The following is a 22,564-nucleotide window of genomic DNA, read 5'->3' on the forward strand; positions in this document are numbered from 1 at the left end:
GGTAACGATGGCCAAAGTCAGAAGCTTGTGGGTTGAGATTGGTGCTCTCATTTGGAGGAAAAGCTGTTCAAAGGAGGAATTCTCTCCTGGTTTTTGCTGCAGTGTTACATAGCAAAGTTTGGAACTGCTGCAAAAAATAAGTCACCTAGGCTCCCGTGAGCGTGGAGTACGTTGGGAGTCAGTCATTCTAGGACTGCAAGTTACTTGGAGTCAACATTTTGAGAACTCCCAGCGGAGACCTCGCAGCACTAACGGATACGGCTTTGCCTTGGACCTGGTACACGCTGGGGGCATGAATTTCGTTATTAGGTAACACTTTAGGTGTCTGTATCTGATGACACAACTCCCACTTTCCCTCAGCCCTTACTGACGACAGTGAGATAGGTACGTCATTGACTCGCTCCACTGCCAATTCACATTCCACTGTGGTCTCTTTTTAAATTCAACACAGGAGCTCATTCTTTTATAATGAACGGACAAATGTAATCGGGGATTTACCTAAAGATCGGCGTAACTGAAATTGGGTGGTCAAGTACTTGAATGCACTTGGATTATTTTTTATTTAATGATTTGAAACAGTGATAGTGTTGAAGGATGAATGTTCTGAGTTCGTTGGTTTGGCTCTGCATGCAACTGTCTGGTGCTTTTCCTACAAATAAACCGATAGTAACGAGTGTGGTAGTTTCATATCTTTTTTGGTGTTTTTTGCATGTTTGCTAAGAAAATCTTGGACTTGATCTAAGTACTGAATTACATAGAATTCCTAAACTTGGGGAAATTTGTCTCTCGTTGATATCTTCATTTCTGGGGGGCAGTTGGTTCTGGTGGTTAATTTTTCACCTAGGTATCTGTTACGCTGAATTTGAAACGCAACATTTTATATACGTATTTTTCCTCAAATTATTGCTGCTGTATTATATGTTCAAATTTTCCAATGCTACAAAACCCAGAAGTTTTTTAAGAAGTATTTCTTTTACTTAAACTGTTTGTTACCTAGGACATAAATTATTTATTTATCTTTTCACTGTTGCTTATTAAAAAGACTCCGGACAAGTTTCCCAGCCCTTGTGAAACTGACTGCTTATTCCCTGCCTCCGACGGCAGCTTCCTGGCGATGCCAATTACAGCTTTGTGCCCTACATTTGGGGGTCGCACCGACGCACTGGTACGGATAGCTAGCTAGAACTGGAGCAAAATTTCCCTCGTAGGCTAGATCTAAGAGCAGCATTGAGGGTGGGGGGGGATGGAGCAGCATAACAGTCAAGGCCTTTGTTTTTTGTAAAATGGTTTGGTTTTTGTTTTTTTTTTTTTTAGTGTTTGTCAATAGCTTGCTCTTTGTATGGAGAGAGATTGCGACTTTCCCAAAACAAACATTTAGTTTTGGACTTGACACAGAGGTATTTGTTTCGTCCGTTTGTAAATACAGCACAGAATTTTGTGGTATTTCCAAACTATAGCCACTGCTCGGTTAACTTGGTTTCAGCTGAAAGCAATGGTCTCCTGGGAAAAGAGAAGCTAGTATCTGAATGCTTGTAAAAACGTTTAGCTAAAGTGCTTGAAAAGAAATGGATTAAGGAATAGTTAATACAGGAGTTTCTTACTAGAATTTTTTTTTTTTTTTAGAAATTTATCCAAAAGTTAATGTTGACAGCCTAGGTCAGCGTGCTGTTCCCTGGGAGCTGCGCGGGCAGGCTGCGAACCTGCGGGCCTGGCTGCGAGAGCGGTGGAGGCAACGAATCCTGCGTTGGGGGAGGAAGGGCATCAGAAAGTTGTTTTTCTGGCGGTGATTCTTCAGCAGAAATAAATTCAAGATTTGCTTCACCTGAAATAGAAGAGAAAAAGAAACTCATGTTTGCTGTAATCTGGTTTCTTGTATTGTTCTCTGGTGCCCTCAGATTTTTTTCAAGTGGCACATGATGCTTACAAGAGTCTCTGAACACCTTTAAAAGTCCGGTCCTTGGAAACAAAGGAGCACCAGCCCCGCACTTTGATTACAGGAGTAGGGCGCGGTGCACAGCAGCCTGAGCTGGGGTGTTTATTGCATTCCCTTCACTCGTCGCCTCACCTTGCTGCCCTTTTTCTGAACGCCCATCTCCCTCTGCACTGGTGCTCTGGCAAAAGTTCCTTCCCATCAGCTGGCTGTGCCTCTTCTCCACCGCAGCCTTTAACAGCTTGATCTAAGCCCACGTTCAGACGTTGCTCCTCTAACTAACACCTCACCTCTCTTCTCACTGCTATTCCAATTCCGTGCCGCTCCTTCCCTAACCTCACCACCTAATTCCCTGGGTTGCCACCCGCCCCATCACTCCGTATGTCTCAGCTCTTTAGCAGAGGAACGGCCGGTCTGATTCGGCTTGCGAGCAGTTCACGCGCGCCTTCCAGGGGCTGAAACGCGGCACCGGGGCCGCGCGTAGGCCCAGCCGCTGCGCCACCCAAATCCCCCGTAGCGAGCGGGGAGAAGGCACAGGAGAGCCGCGGCACCGGCTGCTGGGCTGCTCCTGGGCCCAGCTGCGCCCCGCTCAGCCGCTCCTGACGGGCCAGCGCCGCCTCCCATCTACGAGCCGCTGACAGGGTCCTCTACCCCTCGGCTCTCCAGTGTATTCCATAGCTCGCAGCCCAGCCAAATGAAGAGTTTGGTATGCAGCTCAGATGTGCTACCTCAATATTGCCCTGCTGTCGATTTAGTTATTGGATTTTGTTTCTGCCAAACCATTAACGGCTTCGGGAATTGTTGCTATTTCATTTTGTGAGATACAGGGTTAAATAGTTGTCAAACTGGAGCTCTTTGTTTAGACTATGCCATTTGAACAGGGCATATATTAATATTGCTGAGGCAGCTAAAGGTCATAGCTCTTTATAATCATCTCTCGTTTTTGGAAAATGCATTCTATGAAACCACTGTCTTAGCAAAAAAAGCATTTCTGTCTATGTTTCTGTTTTTTACAATGATTATATATGAGCAAGGGGGAGATTTGGAAAACTCAGAATATTTTCAATAAACATTTTTTTTAAATAAAAACTTTGTTCTATAGTGTGCCTGTCAAGTGCTGCTATCCTATGTATAGAAGATTGAAAATGATTAGAAACAAGAGGGTAAAATGACTTAATTCTCCTTCATTTTTCTTAGGCATAATAAATTCTTGCAAACCCTTTCCTTCCTTTCTTCCTCTCCTTGTCTCTCTGCCTCCCCTTCAGACTGTATGCCTTTATTCTGCCTTGATTGATACCTGAACAAGCGAGAAGTGGTTCTAATGAACTGTTAAGCATTTAACAGCGTATAGTGTAAAAAGAAGATGCAGATCCTGAAATGCAGGCAGATGCATACAAGTGGCTAAGGCTGAATGTGCATAGCCAACTTGGGTTTTTCTTGGTTTTATTTAGTGCTTACCCATGCGATTGTAGCTTTCCAAACACATTTTGCTGGAAATGTAACACACAAAAGGGGGCTGTGAAATGAAGTTTTGTTAGTAATATATGTTTAGGGGCTTGAGGGAGGTGGGGTATCTGGCCTAAAATTCCGTTTTTGGCAGCTTTTTGGCGTGTTATATGCATGGTTTTTGTTTTGTTCCTTTTGCACTGTGGGTTTCAAGACTCCAACCAATTAATTCTGGAAAAAAGCTTAATGTAGGCTACTCCTCAAGAAGGGGTCTATTTTAACATTCAGTAAACAGATAATCCATTAGGACAACAATATACATTGTGGCAAGTGCTATCCTAGGTTTTTTTTTGTCAGCGCTTATTTATAGTCTTTTGATTTCGCTTCCCTCCTGTGGTGCAGTTTCAATCATTCTCCCTCCAATCTTTGTTCTCGTATTCATTGCAAGCTGAAAACAAAGTAAGAAAGAAGCTCATACGTAGCGTTCTATTCTTGGCCAGTTCTTCCTCTATAGCAAGAAGGCGGTTGTATTTGGTCACCCTTTCTCCGCGGGAAAGACCTCCCAACTTGATAAACCTGGCACCCAGTCCAACAGCCTGAAACGAGAAAGTGCGTATTTTAAAACTACACGGTTCGGGAAGTGAAGTCATTCTTAATTATTAAACATGGTATCCTACTTCTAATTTAACACTCTCATCTTTCCACAGATAAAAACCCTCCTTTAAATAGAAATAAAATCTCTTAGTGAAAGATTTGTCGCATGCAAACAATAATTTTCACTGGCGTATGAAATGAAATTTTATTTGCAAATGTAGCTTTAATACAAAAAGACTAAATATATTAGTGTTAAGAATTTTTGCCTAAAATATTATTACTACTCAGAAATGTTTTAAGTAACTCACGTTTTTTTTATAAACTAATGCAACCAAATAGATCAGACACACTTTTGAATATACTCCCTGCTTTGGCAAATTTCCTGTGTGTTCTCTTTAAACTCAAAGATTAACTCTCTGTGGGGGAAAAACCAACCCTCTAGAAAAAGCCCGTTTTGTAAAACGTTGTTTCTTTCTCAAGCAGAAACAAGCTTTCTCCTTAAAAAAATAGTCCACGTTAAAAGCAGCGTTCTGGCAATTCTGCAGTTGAACAGCTTTCAATACTTACCAGATCCACAAGGCTATCATCAGAAGATTCTCCATCTGGGCTTCCTAATATGGTAATATGTCTTTGACCTATATATAATGGGCATGTAAAACCTTCATTAGTGTATATTTTATATATTCAACACAGAAATTGTTTGGACTTTTCATTCTTTTTAGCCTTTGGGATAGCTAAGCTTAAATACAAACAGGAGTAAAACCAACAAAACCCATCTCATAAAGATGTAAACTATATTAGTTTGCTACATTAACATTACGTTTTATTTTCAGCATGGCTAAGGGAATATCTGACATCCTATCCTAATTTCTGTCTCTAGCTGACCTGTCTGGTAATGTATTCTACAGGCCAGGAGGCTCTTCCATTTATTTTAAATATGCTCCTTACTATAGTAATGATTTTTCTTCGCTATAAAAAGGAGTTTACCATCGTGACTGAATGAAATCTTTAAGTTGCTATTTACTCGCTTTGATATAGTGATTCTGGGCTTTTTGAAGGAATAAGGAAGGAACTTAGATATATTAAATCTGTCCATCTATTCCTTGGGTATAAAAATGAATAAATAAAAATTGATACAAAGAGAAATCTTACGTATGAAACTGCCCAAGTTCTTAGTACTGTTACCACAAAGGCTCGATAATATGTAGTCAATAATCTATGCAAACTGCAATTTTAAATATTTGGGCTTATTTGGATTTCTTAATTAATACTAGTATTAGTCAAAATTCAGATTACTCAACTACATCTTTTTTTACTTTGTCTAATTCTGATATCTAACGGTACGACACTTAGCTGCAGTGTCAAAGGGCACCCACATTCAAAGCACCCACAGCGTATTAATTTACTATAGTTGAAGCCCTGAATGCTGTTTTAAGCTCCCGAACAGGGATTTGTGAATCAAAACATGAATTTTAGTTTCTTCTGACAAGCAGTTTCTAAATTAGAAGTGGCAATAATTAAATAAAAAGATGTAATATTTACAGGTGTAGCAACACTATTTATTGACATGTAGGGTTTGAGAGTCAGCCCTCTCTACTCACCGTCTAGAACTCCAGTAAGTTCTATGAGGTCCGATACCTTGGTTTGGTTAATATATTTTAGGACAACACCGCTGCACGTTGGTATGTTTATGTTTTGGTCAATTTTAAGTTTGGAAATATATGTGGCAGCATCTTCAGCAATCAGGTAACATTTGGAACCAAGAGCACAACATACATTATTCCATTGTTGTCTGTCCTGCATAAACAATCAATCAAGTAAATAACTGGAGTTTAAAAAAACTAAACTGGATGAAAACCCTAATTGAGGAGGTAAAAATAATTTAAAAAAAATTAAAAACTTGGATTTAATCTTAAAGATACTCTTTATATAAACATATTATATTTTATACTGTATTTTAAATCTGTCTACCTAAGAAAAACACCCCACCAGGATTTTGCTTGGATTTTAAGATTTTGCTAGAAAACATAAATTCTAATCTGGAATTAATCAATCAAAGGTAGTTGCACACAAGTATAGTTTAAAATATTTCAAATTAAATTAACTGTAGGAGTTTGATTTCCTTCCTGAGATTTATTTTTATTATTAATGGAATATAAAATAATTTTCTATTGTGTTCTTCAGAGGACTCATTCTTGTGTTAATATTTTAAGTGTCATAATATTTGTTTGAATATAAAATAATGAAACAGGAGGCAGTCATAGACTCAATGACACGTATCAAGAGAGGATGTTCAGAGCTGTAAGGCTGACCCATAAAGAACAGCAGAATACAACGCTCTCTTTCCAGCAAAGCTCCACTTTTTTAGGGTCTTTGTTTCTCGATTTTAATGCATTGTCTACATGGTACTGAGATGTAAGGATAAATAAAGGACAAGGATATATAAAGAATTTGAAAGAAGAAATTTACAAATTAATTTGCTTTCTTTGTGTCCACAGAATACAAAGTTTTCACATTAAACACATTACTTTTCTAGTTAATAATTCTGCCAGTAATAATCCGCAGTCTTGGTCTGCAGATCAGACAAGCTTTTGTACCTATATAGTTGCAGTCTGTATAAGGGTCCACTCCGATGAGGATTTCAAGCCCACATGTAAGTGAAAATGAAGTTTTTGACACCTGAACAAATGTTTAAACTTAAGCACTAAAGTAGTCTGCTGTCTGGCAATGAATTGTTGAATCGGTACCAGAGCTAATCCTCAAGGACCTAATTATTTGTGGCAAAGACCTGGCGTGGGTAAACTTTGTAGATTTGCGAGGGGGGGGAAGAGATGCACGTCCCTTAACGGTATTCTATTTCAAACTGTACTTCGCTATCTGTTGTAATTCTCCTGCAGATTTTCATATTGCAAATATGTTTCTTCACCATAATTCTCACGGAAGTTTGCAGCCCTGGCAGGAGTGGGGAATAATCTGTTTTTTTTGGAACCAGGTAATGGGTAATTCAGAGAGTCAGACTGAAACAGTGCAAAGAGCCAAGGCTAACTAGAGTGAGGTAACAATAAACACAGGTATTCAAAAAATGAACTTTTAAAATTCCAGATAAGAACAAAATCAGATGGATTTTGCAGTTCATCTGTTTTAGAATTATTGATTCAGGCACTGGGCAGAGTCACAAAGACAACAGCACTTTGCTTCCCCCTTCAATCACAGTCTTCACGTCTTGTTCATGAGAACAAACCCCATATATTTATTTTAAAGAAGATAAAGTGTGCAATTAGACAGCAAGAACAAATTTGTATTAAGTTGTGCAATTGCAGAATGTAGGTCTACAACTGTGGGTTCTGCTACAATTAAGTATTTTCTTTTTTGTAATATACGGAAACTTAATCTTATGTAGAAATGCTAATATTTAATCTGTTTTTTTCATCCCTCTATAACTTGATAACATGCTTACTAGTACTTTATTGTTGTAATCTATTGCCCACGCTAAATTAACTCCTCTAACTTTGATCACAGTGGTAAATACACGGTATCTAACTACCTCTTTAAAAATTCTGCCGAGCAGTGCTGCCAGTGACAGGTTTGTTCTGGCTTTGGGTATAAATCTCAATCATAAAGAATAGCGGCAATAATTTTTTTTGAGTGATTCTGAGGAATATACAACTATGTCCAAATTTTTAGCTTCTCCCATATAATATAATATCATTTATATATCACTTGAATTTTATAATTAGGTGTTATAATTTGAATTATTTATTTACATAAGAAGGAAAATGTAATAAAAATGACAGTGGTTTAGCAAGTAGAATCAGAAAAAAAAACCCCAAACATTTTCTTGTAATTCTTTAAAATACTTGTACTGACCACATTCTGTTCATGCCAGGATTATTTTCTGTCAGGAATTATGTCAAAAGTATAGAAAAATGTGGAGTTATTGTCAATTACAGATATGCAAATGAATTGTTACATACATTTTTATAGTAATCTTTTTGTGCCTAAAGACTCCAAAACCAGAAGCTTCATATTTTATGTTTTGTAAGAATGTGAAAAGTTCAGTGATATCCCACTCAACAGTATTACAGTTTTTCAGCGACTGCACTGTGGTATCTTACCTCTTTTCTCAAGGGATCTATTAATGCAATAATAAAAGGAAATTTATTAATCAGTTCCACATACATGTCAACCATTTCATCAGGACTTTTGAACGTTCCAGTGAGTATTTCATATTTTCCTTTAGCCTAGGAAGTAAAGTAAAAAGCGTAAAAGAAAAGGAAGGTAATACTTTAAAAACCAGAGTACTAATGTAAGCATGCAGATCTTGTGACAGCAGTATCTCTATTAAGGCAGTGGCTTGTGTGTCCTTCCATAAGGACACATTCACTTGTCTACCTTACTCCATGTCTAAGTGGTCAGCACATTGTTATAGAAAACTCTGCCTGAAGGAACAGTGGGTTCCAGTGGGCTCATGCCAAAGTCTCTGAAAGATGCCACTCCCAAACCAAGGGAGATCTATTTCAGCATTTCCTAGGCAACACTGCCAGTTTTACACAACTTTATCATAAAGTTAGCGATATTTGATATTTTTATTAATTCTTGGACGAAAAATCTCACTTTTCACTTCCAAAAAAAAGTTAATTTTTTGTCCTCATTTTCATTAATAAAATATTGCTAGGGCAAAGGAGTGCACCCTCAGTGCTCAAAAACAAGATACTGCCTTTCCTTGCCTCTTTCCCCTTTCAAAAAAAAGGCCAGTTTAAAACTCCTCTCTTCATTATGGGAAGCACAAACTACAGTGTATGAGGATTATTAAGGGCACACTGTCAAACTGTGCCAGAATACCCACTACTTTAGTGACTTTAACAGTTCAATAACAGAAAGTTACAGAATTACTGATAATTCATTGGTTAATATTTTGCTCATTCTGGTATAGGACACAGATATCACAAATGGTCTGGAAAGCAACTGCTTTCACAAAAGATATTAATAACGGAAGGTTTGTCACTATAGTACATCCAAATATGCAAAATCTCCTGAGATATTAAACAGAATAGGAAGTTTCTTCTGCTTAGAGAGAAACCTGATTGGTCTTGGAACAAGGGGCAAGAACTTTAAGACTTCAGCTGGAGATAAATAAACTTTGTCAAATAAAAATCTTGAAAAATAAGAATTAAAAAATGAATGTTGATACATAATGAGATGAATGTTAGTGGGTATACACACATACCATAGTAAAAATAGACAGAAAGGTCAAGGTAGTTTGAAGAAAACAACAGATGTAGTGTAATAAAATGGAGAAATAAGCACCTAGTGCTGTGAAGGAATTACAGAAGTATACTTGTGTAAATAATTTCTTGTTCTTCATCCTTGAAAGCAAGGTGGATAGGAGATAATTATTTCATTTATAGCTTGTGGTGGAAAAAAAAAAAAAAAAAAAGCCAGGATTTGCCATTTAATACTTTAACCCAAAATTGTCTGAGATGTAATGTGAAATGAAGATGGTTTGTTAAATAGAGCACATAGTAGGTGTTTGCCCATTAAAACAGTTTGCTATATTTGACACAGACCGATCTGAAAAATCTTATTCAATAAATAAACAGAGAAAAGGAATAAACGTGGCTGATGCAGGCAGGCTTACACCATTTGAATGATAAAAGTTAAATCATGAAAGTAACAGAGATTCCTGTAGGCAGGACAAAAGCTGTAACGGGGGTCTGCCTTGGTCCAGTGAGCCTTACTCCACGCAAGGTGCACCACCAGTATGCTGGCCCAGCTGCGGAGGAGGAATACACGCGTTCTCACTGCTCCCACTGCATCACGCTACCAGAAGGACGTCTGCATGTCTCATCTCCTTGCACTCACAATCCAATAACATAACTGCTACACTTGTAGGACTGATTCAGCCATAATTTATAAATGCAGAGACAATTCTTTTGGTTTGCTTGATTGCTACCTTAAAAAATGGAGTTAGAAGCTTCTAGGTGAGTTTGCAATGTAATAATAAATAATGTTAACAAATCACTATATTCCTTTTAAAAACCAGCAAAATAGATACTGAAAATAACTTACGTAATCCATTAATTCATGAGCAGCACAATTTATTGCTAAGTACATGTCTGTTCCTAGCTCCAGACCTATATTGTTGCAAGCTGTTTGCATTAGGAGCAGCGGTTGTTCTACATTATCACATCCTGTTATTAGGCAACCTAAGTGTGATATTCTTTTTGAGGCTTGTGGCTGAAAGTAAAATAAAAATAATCACTTTATTTACACACACACATATATATATAATACTCATATATTTTTTCACTGTCATTTCAGTCTGCATTCAGTCATCAAAATATAAATCTGCTCTCAGAAATCGCATTAGCAACTTTAAGGACAATTCTCTATGAATGAGGGGTAACCAAGTGCTGATGAGTAGAGAGCTAGTAGTCCTTGGAAATATGTCTAGTCATGTAGTTCTCGCTCTTATATGGCCAGTACTGGTTTACAACAAGATTTTAAAGGCACTCTTAACAACCACTGAGTTGTCATGGATGCGAAATGAAAGTTTCTGGTGCTGTGGACTACCCCTTTGCCACAAAAACATATTCTCCACTTTTAAACAGTTTTTACTCACTTATCCTCATGTACAACTTTGATACTGCCTCTATGGAATGTTCAAGAAACACTGGAATCTTCCAAAACTTCTAGAAGGAACAAATTTCATAGAGGGGAAATACCTCTAGCACAGCTGCCTGGAGCTGTCTGCCTCAGGAACGGTGTTCCTGGACATGAGCCACAAGCAGAGTTGCATTGAGCAAATATTTCACGTGTCCTTCTGTTGTCAGCTTTTTTTGTAGGTTTTTCAAACACTGCACACTATTGTGAGTGCTGCCCATTAGCTACTGGTTCGTATCTGCCGTTATCTACAACCTCAAACAGGAACTGGGAAGTTAATGCAGAATGATTAAGAGGGGAGTTATGCTCCCACAGTTAGGAAACAGCACAATATGCAAGTCTCACAGGTAATAGTTTTATGGCCTACATGATCAAAAGGGCATGTTCTCTGCTGGTGCTACAGGCCTGCAAAATGCTCATTTGGATAATTTACCAGGATTTCTATATAAGAAAAATGACCAGATTCCAGAAGAATTTTCCCTTTCTGTTATTTTTCCACATGATGGGAAAGTATAGGCAGAAGAATCCAAATGATTATGTAAAATAGGAGCATTTGGAATATTTAAAAGTCTTGCCTTGACCTTTCCAAAATGGTAATGTAGATTAATGTTTCATTACTTAAGAACATTTTGCTTCCCTGCTGTTGTTAATACCTTGCTGAAGGCTTAAAATGAAAATGTCTTTTCTTACCGGAGCTTTCTTCCCTGTATTATGTGCTTTGCCTTTCTTACTGTCTGCTAGTTGAGGACTGGGCTGTTGGGAGTGAAAGAAGAAAGAAATTAATTCCATGGGAAAGTCCAAAAATGACAGAGAGACCTCAGAATTTAAAAAAACAAAAACAAAAACAAAAAAAGTTGACTGAATTTTGGTCTAAAGAGATAGCAAATATTTAAATTAGGCAATAGCTTCTGTTTTGTCTTGAATACTATAGGCAACTATCCAGTTTTATTTTGTCGTGGTATCTCATTTCAAATGTTTATTTCTATGTGGGCATCATCCCAACCATCATTTGTTCTTCAAAAGATTCCCACCTTGCCTATCAAAAATACAGGGGATCTTAGAAATGAGAATCTAGACTCTGTACTTGGAGAAACCCAACAACCTCACTTTGTAAAAAGCATATGCACATACTGAGATTGATATACTACTACAGTAATAGTACCTTGAATAATACTTGTTGCGTGCGTGTGAGACTTACTTAGAAAGATCAGAACCATATATTGTATATTTACTGTGATACCATTCACTCCCAGTGTACTTCTTCAGGGAAACAGAAAGTCTTAGAACAATGTTTTATTCTGTCTTCCTTAATTTACTATCACCCAATGGCCAATGTTTTATTCATCTGTCAGAGAAACACATCTTCTGTTCTGTGCCATAAGACTAAACCCGATAACAGGCTAAATGTTCCATGGTTAAGCTTATAAAGACAATAGTAGTAGAAAGATCAAATGAATAACATCACATTATTATTACACATTTTTATTGTACCACTTTGCCTGGAGGCTCCAACAGTCTCATCATTTCTTTCTGAATATCCAGAACTCTTTCTATGCCCTGAAATTAAACAACAGTAATCTTCAAAAGAAAGATAAATGATTTCATTTTAGCAGCTTAAATCAGAAGAGAGAGAACACTTATTCTAAATGCAGATCTTAATACTAAGTCTATTTAAAAAAAACTATTATACACTTCCTAACACAATCCTCCCATCCACAAAATGCAGTCAAGCGTCCAATGATAAAGGGTTAGTAGCAGCGGAATGAACCGGAATATTTGATTGTGCTGCTGAATGGGATCGCAAGAAAAGTGGTCTCTTCTTCCCCAAAAGGAACCCTTCCCAAATCTAACAAGTAAGCAATATCCGGGTCTGCGTAATGTCTGAGAAGCGGGAAGATGATAATCACTGTTCACAATTGTGACTCCATCTAAGACTTTGTAACTGGAAACTCTGACAAAATTGAATGTATTTACCTTTAGAACATTTCCAGGAAGCGGGGAAAAAATAGCTGTCTTAATTTTAAACATTGGGGAATGGAGGAACACTCCAATTAAATGAATCCATTGCTTTTAAAGCAAGACTTTCTTTCCTTTTCAGCTCAGTTAGTAAAAGTTTAATGCTAACTTTGTAAATCACATTTCAGATTTTCCTAAACTGTGCCAGAAAAGGAATACTGAAGGGGGCAGAAGTCAGTCACAGCTGACAACACATCAACACAGGACGAATGGCTACGTTTTCTGCACTGCAGCAAACAGCTTGCTACTCTCCCATAAGCACTAGGAGGCATTATGTCTTTGAAAGGTACAGAATTAGCAACCTTATTAAGAGCTCTTGGTGACAATTCTAAAAAGTTAAAGGAAAAGGAAAAAGAAAGAGAATCGAGCTCAGCTATTTGTTCAGGTCACCAGCATACAAAGTACAAATCACAGCCCTAATGTAGGCATCTTGTGCAGATACATTCTTTAATGCAACACATGGCTAAACAAAAAGAGAGGGCTGATCCAGTCTGTCTCATCCATCCTTCTTGCCCCTTGAATAGATTTTGTTCTGCTTTGTATTCCCTTCTATCTATCTTCACAATTTCATTTTTAAAGCAATTTATTCCCAAAGATTTTATGCTTTCCTGTGAATTTGTTATGAGTTTTGTTGCTTTGTATGCTCTATCAATCAACTGATACTATTTATAACCTACTAATGTAAAATCACATTTTAACCAAAATTAAAATCTTATTGCTGTCTAACACAATTCCCCTACATCATCTTCAATACACTGATTTTTTCCTCTATACTAACACATATATTTTTAACTTGAAATCTTCATGCATGTTCTTTTAAATCTTCATCTATTTACTTCTTTTAATGTTCCTGGTGTTAGAATTCTGCACAAACATTTGTTAAAACTTTGGCCTTGCAAGTAAACAGAAAATGAAAAATATAGTTTGTAAGGACTATATTGAAAAGATCTACGTAATTATGTACATATATAGTACATATATGAAGCCTATAGAAAGTATTTATAAAAACAAAAATGAAACAGTACCTGTTTGACTGATAACTGAACTGGTGGTATAAGCATAACTTCTTTCACTAATTTCAGTTTTGCAGGTGACAATTTTTCACAGTTCAACAGAGTAACCATTGGGAGTGGCAGAGTAATTTCTTTAGGTGAATCCTGTAATTGGGAGTACCATGTGAAAATAAAAATGTTAAAAATCGGAATAATTTCTTATATATTTTAATTATGGCACAGGGTTCAAAGACTGCTACAGACAATGGTCTTAAGGGTGTATTCCATGAGGTATATGTAATACCACTGTCACGAGGGACTACTGCCTTCAGAATTCTAGAATAATTGTGATAACTGGGATAAAATAGATGAAATTACAAAAGTCACACGTACCTGATTACATTTCAGCAGTGCAATATGTAAGTACAACGGGATACGGCTAATGGTGGCACCAGCCCTAGCTACAGCAAGCGATGTTCCCCCAATGGCTAAGCTGCCACAAAGCACCGATTCCACGGGTTCTGCAGGTGGGATCGTTCTCTCTGCAACTGCCACCTTCTTCCCTACAAGACAGAAAGTAGTAGCTAAATATTTTCTTGGTTTAAAATGTGTGCTTATGTATCACAGTTATATGAGTAAATATGATATTGTCATTTCAGTATGTACTCAATGTATTACAAAAAATCAGTTCTTTTTTTTGAACTTAATCTTGTCATTTCTTCTGTATGAAATGACCTTATAAGTAAGCAAAGTATCTGCCCTCACTCAGGTGTCAAATGTATTTCAAATCCGTTTCTTTTAGAGATCTTTTAGCCACTGAAACCTGTATTTTTATTTATCCATGTTTATATCCATTAATGTCATATCATTTTTCAGTTTCCTTTCATAAGCATCATTTCAATATTCTTTATTGTCCTCCTTGTATGCTCAGCTTTTGCATAAACAACTTGGAAGATTACATTATAAGCTGATTGGGAGTACACATACTCGATTTCTTCTAATAATTAGTGTGAAAAAAATGTAGGCCTATTACAGTTGGATTTTCCAATGAGAAAATAGGTCTTTCAAATATTTCACATGCATAGTCTTGTTAAATTTTCAAAAGAACTTATTATCCTTTCAGATACAGTAGATTAACTTTTGTCAAAATGCTTGAAACCCAGCAGTTTCCACTATCATATTTGTTGCCTACGGTGCTTCCATGAACATGTACAGCAAGCACCTATGTGAAACTGAAATAAGCGGTCTGATTCTCAAGGATCATGCGCATTGGGGACTTCTTTGTAAATCTGACCAACTATTTTGGTTCTCAATAGGAGTGCCGTACTAGTTTTGATTTCAATAAAATATAAATACTACAGGATACAACTGATATTTTATGATAAAATTTCTTAATAGGACCTTAATTGGATATGCAGATTAGATTATACATCATTTGCATACTATACACAGATTCCACACCTCTTACATTGAGGATGAAGAGCTATACACATAGACACCAGTAATCAAGTACTGAGCAACTCTGGTAAACTGCAGTCTTTTGCAGAGATTCTTTCCTTTGTAACCTGCACAAATTACAACACAGATGCTGCCTCTGAAAGTACCTGCTACTGGGAGTCACCTCTGTTACTGGACTCCTGAAACAACAGGTAGCTTTATAATCATTGGCTCCTAATAGTCAGGTATTGATGCTAACAATAATATTACAGTCAATGTCACAATCATATATAAACACAATCAGTGAAAACAAGTAATATATGTATCAGCAGAAGCTTGACTAAGAGTATAACACACAACATGATGATATCTGGATGGACCTGACAACTGCTGATGTTGCGTTTCAGGTCAAAGGTGAATTTACTGTGCACACATCTAACATTAATTGGGAGGTTTTACTCATAGTATATGACAGTTGAAACTAACCTGAAAAGGAAATAATAATTTGCCAAAATTTTCTGCCCTCCTAATAAACGATAACAAACCTCTTTTTTCTGAGGGTAATGCATATATGGAGGTAACATATGGTGCTTTTTTCCTTTGTGGGTTTTTTTGGCCATGTATACTTACTCTGTTTCTCTACCCTCACACCATTTTTTCCTTTAGTAGCATTGTTTGCTTTCCTCTTTTTACTCTGTACTGCCCATCGTTCCCATCTCATCCCCTTCCTTCTCTTTTGCTTTTCACCTTATTTCCTCCTTTTCTCAGTGTTAGCAAGAAACTTCCCTTCCTCCCTCTTTCCATTCTTTTCAATTTCAATCTTAATTCTGTTTCCACTTTCCTGTTCAGTTCTGCGATTCCCTTTTCTTTCCTTATCATTTTCATTTTTATTCTTCATTTGCATCCTCCTCCACTCTTATTCCTCACTCTGAAGAGTAATAACCTCCTGTCTAAGGCAACTATAAAACAAAGGCAGAAACTCTGTTCAACCAATGCATGTGAATGATGAGAAAACTCTGTATTTTCCCCTCTCTCATTTCTGCAGTAGAAACTGCTGTGATCAGAAGGAAGATTTAGGACAGAATAACCAAATCCTTTAAACATGAGACACTGTGTAATGTGTTCTAAAGTATTCCATGTCCATACATGGAATGGACATGGAATACTTCAGAAAGTATTTTAGCACCTTTATCAATATCTGTATTGCAGAAAATATTAAAATCAAATAAACTAAAACCTGGTCTTTCTGCCTTTTTTTTCCCAGGTAGTGCTGTTGCTGATGGAGTGCATGAAGTAAGGGCAAGAGTGGCTTCTTCTTCTTTTTCTTCTTGCTTTTGAATTTCTCTTTTTTCTTCCACCTTTTTTGTAAAGTATTGCCTGAGGGAAAAGGCACAAAGATTAGTGGCTCAAAATATTGTTAGACATGTAACAAGTAGACACAGGATATAGGATAAAGAACATGCTAAGAGATGGATTAAGGACATCTATTTGAGCTTCTGCCACAGACTCATTGTGTGAAGCTGGAGAAGTCAATAAATGACAGTATTTTTTGGCAGTCATCTGCAGCGTTGGTTAAACAAAAAGAACCACAAGCAAGTATTATAAACCTTAATACATACTTCTCAAATCACGCTGGTTTGAAAGTCAGCTCTGTGAAGACAATCTTAGCGTGAAGGATGTATTTGTTTTGCATGGGTAGTAACAGATCCTGTCATAACTTCATGACATACAACAGCTTGGCCTAGGGTGCTGATCCACTAGGTCAGTTGTACGCCGGTTATCTAAGTGGCTGCTAGCTCAGAAGTGGCTGAAGTTCAACTACATGCACCAAGTGGAAACTGCATGCATGGGTCACGGCCACCCAATTCAGGCAAAGTGAGTATGTAAGATGTATCAAGTAGCCTAAACAATGCATTAAAATCTTATTTAGACTCACTTCAGTTGGATGCATTTCTTTCCAATTGAGTCCTTACGCCCTTCATCAAGGTTTCCCCAAAGCTAATCCGCATGGAAGGCAATTAGGTCTGTTTACTACAGTCTGTGTTAAGTGTGGCAGCCCAACCGCTACCCCTACAGCAAAATGTTGTTCCCCTCAGTGATGCAGCTGAAAGAAACACTTCCAACTACAGGAGAGGATGACAGGCCATATTAGTGCTTCCAGGGTGAACAAAGCCGTAATTGTTGCCAGGTAGCTCCTCTAGTGTTACTGTAAAAATACATTCAGATACATCTGTGATACTTTTACCTTACATCTTTTTTTCTTATAAAAACTAGACATATTTCAGACATATTTCTTTGAATGGAAAAATATGGCCATTGTTTTTTTACTTTGGGATGCTCCCAAGAAGAAATATTTGTATGAAAAAATAAACATGGATGTTTACTAAAGAAACTGTTTCCAAAGAAACTAATTGTCCCAAGCAAGAAGCTTTTTGGAGTAGCTTGCTCAGAAAGAAGACTCCACCAGAACCTGAAAATGTATGTACATACATGTTTTCGGTGGATTAGTTCAATGCAGAAGACACACACACAGGCCTTTTGTACCACTTTTGTTCTGCAGTGCAATGAACTGAAGAAGTGGAGTTGCAGTCTGAAAAAACATCCCCACCGAACTAAACGGGCACTGAAGGAGTTTCTTAAATGGAGCCTTTGACTCATGAACATGTTCAGGCATTTTTTTCTTGGAGACCCTTATTTTTGTATCACGTGTATGAAACCTTGTAAAAAACCAGCATGATTTTCATATCATAATTATGAAAAAAGCAGGAAATAATATAGTGCAATGTATCTGAGATAGACATCACATCCTAAAAATATAAAAAAATAATACTAGAAAACATTGAATATTCTGTATGGTTTTTCATTTACAATATAAATTAATGCTATATATTTCAAATGCAATAATGTGCATAATACGCAAGACCTACCCAAGCATCTTATCAACTTTACACTGCTCAGTAGGCTTCAAGTCTCTTAACATTGTGTTCAGTGATTCATTCACCCATTCCACAGCAGTGTTAACAGAGTCATTTCTCTCTTTCTCATCAGCTTCAGTTGTTCCAGGCAAAGCATTTTCAGGTATTTGAGAATGAGAAGACATTACAGTGGAACAAATCCTCTGCAAAAAAATGTAAAAAGGCTTAAAGCACTATTTAATTTCTAACTTGGAAATGTCATTTGAAAGACTAAGAAGTATACGTCCTTACCAACTCTACAGGTACCCATCTCCAAATCTACTGTTTGCTCCACTTACTTATCTTTTTTCATCCAGCACCTTCTTCCTAGTCTCTTATACTTTGGTAATCACAGACATTATTCAAGTTTCTTGACCTAAATTCTAACTACTTTAGGCAAAAACCTCCTGACAGATCTGCTTTATACGTATATTTTGTTATCAGAATAGAATGGAGTTATTTTAAAGACCATACAGTCATTATGACATCTTTTATTGCAGCTGTTGGTAGCCTGTTGTACCATGATTCATCAGCATTAATGCTTAATGCCATCCCACATGATCAGTTACATTTCATCTTACTTAGGTAATTTAAACATATCTTTCTGTACTGCTGAAGGATAAACGATTCTTAAGAAAATTCACTTAATGAAGACATCATTTACAAATATCACACTTGCCTGCATTAATAGTATTAACTATACATACTGTGAGTATCTATGAAATTATATTTAATTCAAGAGTGAAGTGAACCATAGTTTAACTGAGGGAAAGTATAAATAATTACCCCACAAGAGCTAGAGTTGCAAAGACAGAATCTTGAATATTTCAGGTTGGAAGAGAAATGGCAATGCACCATCAGTTTTGCATTGCAGTTGCTAGATGGGTATGTTTGACTTAACTACCACCCACATCACCCTACTAGCTCAGTGTAAAAAAGTGCCTTCACCTATACTGTGTTTTTCACCTGTACTATATTTTTCTGAAACACTGTCATACAAACAGAAATACAAGCATCTGGAAAAGAAGAAAAAAAAAAAGAAAAATGTAAAATGAAAATGAACTTACAGGGCTAGATACGGGGTGTAAGGAAAAGCTACATGATCATTAAGACAGGCAAAAATTTAATATACAAAGATGCACTGTCACATCCCACTCATATTGCCTAATTAATGGAAAGTAAAGTTTTTATAGTTGCTGCCACTGTCTAACTTTTCATGACAGTTTTTTTTCTAAGTTACAGAACTATTTACTCAACTGTTGAGTCACAGGGATTCATGTCCTTTCATTAAAGACAGAAAACAAAATGTTCCTTGCGATGTGAGGAGAGTAGTACCTCTCCCTGATATTCTCTTATTAAAATAAATAAAACAGGAAGAAGCAGCTCATACCTTCTCATAGTTTTTAACTGTACAGTATATTTCCACTTCTAATGTTGGCTGACCAACTCCATCAAAAACTTTTCTTCCAACTAATTTGCATATTACTGGAGCTTTTGAAAATTTAGAAAAGTAGTTAGCCTTAAATGAAAGAGAAAGAACTTCATTAAAAGTCAATTTCTATGCAAAGAGGAGTTTATTCTACTAGATATATTTAAATCAAATCCACCATTGAGCAAATCCACTTATACATCCCAGTATTTAAAATATTTGTTACACTGCACATTTACTTCTATATTATCTGCTTAAGAATGAAATTCCAGGGAACAGATCCAACTCATATCTAAGCATGGAAGTCCAAAGCCACATCCAGGTTAGGTGAACATGTGTTTTATTTGGCAAAGTCAGTGATGAGTATCAAAATCTCCTTAATCCTCCTAGAAAATAGGCATTTATCCAAAGTTTACTTGGCTTTACACTGAATAACAAAAATAGCCTTCGTGCTACTCATGAAACTCATTTCTATTAGAATTTACACAGCCTCCACCTCCCCTGTGCAGTGAGTGCTATAAAATGATTTTGTCTGTGGATAAGGTCTTGAAAAAATACATCTCTTCTCTCTCATAAGGAGAGAAGAAAGATCCTGGACAGGAAAAACTCTTACAAATGCATACGGAACTCTACTAGATCCTAATGTTATATTAAAATTCCTGTAGCGCGCTTTCATCAACAAGTAGTTATTAAGCTTTGAAATAATACTGTAATTTGTTTCCCTAAAAAAAATACTAGAAACAATCTTTAACCAAAATCCTCCTGCTCAGAAAAAGTTCTCGTGTGAAATGCTATGCACAAAGTTTTGTACGTGCTGCAGATGGGGAAAACCGAGAAGTATTTTCAGAATATACTTCTTGCTTATAGAAAGTACTTGATGTCCTAGATAGCTAATAATGTTTCAGGGTTGCTTCATCAAAGACATATATACAGTGGCTTATGTGTCTCAACACTCAACTGACGCAACATTAGAGATCTTCATAGCGGAAGATTTAATCTGGAAGGAAGAGAAGCTTGTCAACAAGCTCCTCAGTAACAATGCTAACCATGCCTTTTGTAGACTCCTCTCTTACAGAACATATTTGGTGTAAGGTACTTAACACAATGACCAAACTCTCCTAATTATAAGTGTTTTTTTGGTTGGACAGAACTTGAGCTAACAAGGCTGGCACAATTTTAAGGAGTTGAGGGTATGCCGCACCTAGTAACAGGACACAAGACAACTGATGTAGCTAGGGGTCACTACTCCATGGGAAATCCGGGATTTTAGGTTAGCAAGCCTGGAGCCCTGTGAGAAAGATGAAAACCTAGCCTTGTGGCAGGCACAGTTCTCTTACTTCTTCCAACATGATCTTTAATGGGCCTGTTGAACTCTCATCATCCAACTATGAGAATATATTCACAGAATCATAGAATGTCCTGAGTTGGAAGGGACCCACAAGGATCATTGAGTCCAACTCCTGTATTTGGGGCTCTGTCCGTATTTAATGAATACCAGTGTTTAAAAAAAGGATTAAGTTGCTACCTGAGGTTTACTACATACTTACTAGTTTCATTCTTTAGTCTGGTATCAGAAACGATCACCAAACCATGACTTACCAGATGGGAAAACTAGGAAACACCTGTATAGCTACATAGAAGAGGAACATGCCAAACACCAAGCAAAGCAAGAAGAGGTGTTACCAGTTCTAGTCCCTTCTACTGATGATGTCAAAACACTTGGAGATGGTATAAGATGTAACAAAATGTTTCATTTCCACACCCACTTTCACATCAAAGAACATACCAGAAATTATTTTTTTCAAGAGTTGCTCACTATTGTCGTGTTGGCAATTCCAGTATCACCACTAACAGATGTTTCATTAGGACTACTGTCTACAATATTTTGCCAACTGGGAACAGATAAAATCGGTCTGATTCCTGACACTTCCACTGACGCCCGTTTGCTCTTCAGCTGCCGTGCGAATAGCACCCAGCGCCTTGCTGCCACTGGCCCAAGCAATCACCGTGCCGAGCAGCACTTTTATTAGGGACGCCCACCTGCACCCTCCTGAGGCAACATACTTTGGTTTTGTGTTGAGATGAGCAACCAGCACAGGACGAAGAGCCCCGCTGCTGTGTAGATGTATTTGGCCCAGCGTCAAAGCGCCACCGGTCACAGACACAGAACCATCGCAGACCTTGCCCGAGTCAGCAGCAAATTATTTAAACTTCATTTTAATCACAGAGGCGTCGAGCTCCTCGCATCAGCCTGTTGGTTTATCACACCCTTGGGGCGGGCAGCACCCCGTTGCCTGAGGGAGCCCGGCGCCCACGCCGGGGAGCTGGGGGCGGGCGGCGGGGGGGGCCGGTAGCGCGGGCACCCGCGGTGCCCCGGGCAGCGCCAGGCGGCCGCTGGCGGCCTCCCCGCCGCGCCGTTCCTTGCCCCTGGAGCAGGGCCACAAGGCCCCTGCTCGCCGAGGAGAGCCCCCTCCAGCCCCGCTCAGCCCGCCGCGGGGCGGCGGCCCCTCAGCCCGGCAGGGGCTCCCTCAGCCGGGTGCCTGCGCGCTGCTTCCCCTCCCCGCGCTACCAGCTCCCCGTAGAGATCCGCGGGGCGCTGGGGGAAGAGGGCGTTGAGCGCTTCCTCCATCCGCTGCGGCACTCGGTGGCCTCGGTAGTACTCCGCCGCCTCCCGCCGCGGGCCCTGGAGCCTCCGCTGCTGCTGCTGCCGGGGCCCGCCGGGCTCCATGGCGGGGCTGCGGAGGCGACGGGCCGGGCCGGCTGCTAAGCGACGGCGGCGGCCGCCCGCGCTCTCGCGAGAACCGCGCGGCAACACCGCCCCCCCCCCCCCCCCCCCCGCCCCGCCGGTGCCCCTGGGCGGGAGAGCAGTCGCCTCCCTCAGGGCGCTGCTGTCCCCTCAGGACACCGCTGTCCCCTCGGGGGGGCCCGGCCTGTGGGCCCCGCGGTAAACGGCGCTTTGCTCCCACGGAACGGCTCAGGAGCATCCTGCCCCTGCTGCCTTGCGGGGCCGGGCTGGGCTGGAGAGCCGCGGGGCGGTTGGGTTTGGTTTTCTTAATGCCGTGCGGTATTCATGCTTCCCTCAGAGGCTGGTTATGGTCTTCCA

The 22,564-nt window shown here is 38.7% G+C and overlaps 1 protein-coding gene across 1 annotated transcript; it reads right to left on the reverse strand.

Annotated features, from left to right (window-relative positions):
• Positions 1 to 1,652: 1,652 nt before the first annotated feature.
• On the reverse strand, positions 1,653 to 22,189 carry ENO4 (enolase 4; the record flags this gene model as incomplete). Its single annotated transcript, XM_082308867.1, has 14 exons — positions 1,653 to 1,822; positions 3,855 to 3,972; positions 4,538 to 4,605; positions 5,572 to 5,767; positions 8,086 to 8,211; positions 10,040 to 10,207; positions 11,324 to 11,386; positions 12,125 to 12,190; positions 13,675 to 13,806; positions 14,035 to 14,204; positions 16,316 to 16,455; positions 18,006 to 18,196; positions 19,423 to 19,551; positions 22,031 to 22,189. The coding sequence occupies 14 exons, from the start codon at positions 22,187 to 22,189 to the stop codon at positions 1,653 to 1,655; spliced, it is 1,896 nt and encodes a 631-aa protein (XP_082164993.1).
• Positions 22,190 to 22,564: the final 375 nt, after the last annotated feature.

This window comes from Platalea leucorodia (genome assembly GCF_965183815.1).
Source record: "Platalea leucorodia genome assembly, chromosome: 4".
NCBI classification, from domain to species: domain Eukaryota; kingdom Metazoa; phylum Chordata; class Aves; order Pelecaniformes; family Threskiornithidae; genus Platalea; species Platalea leucorodia.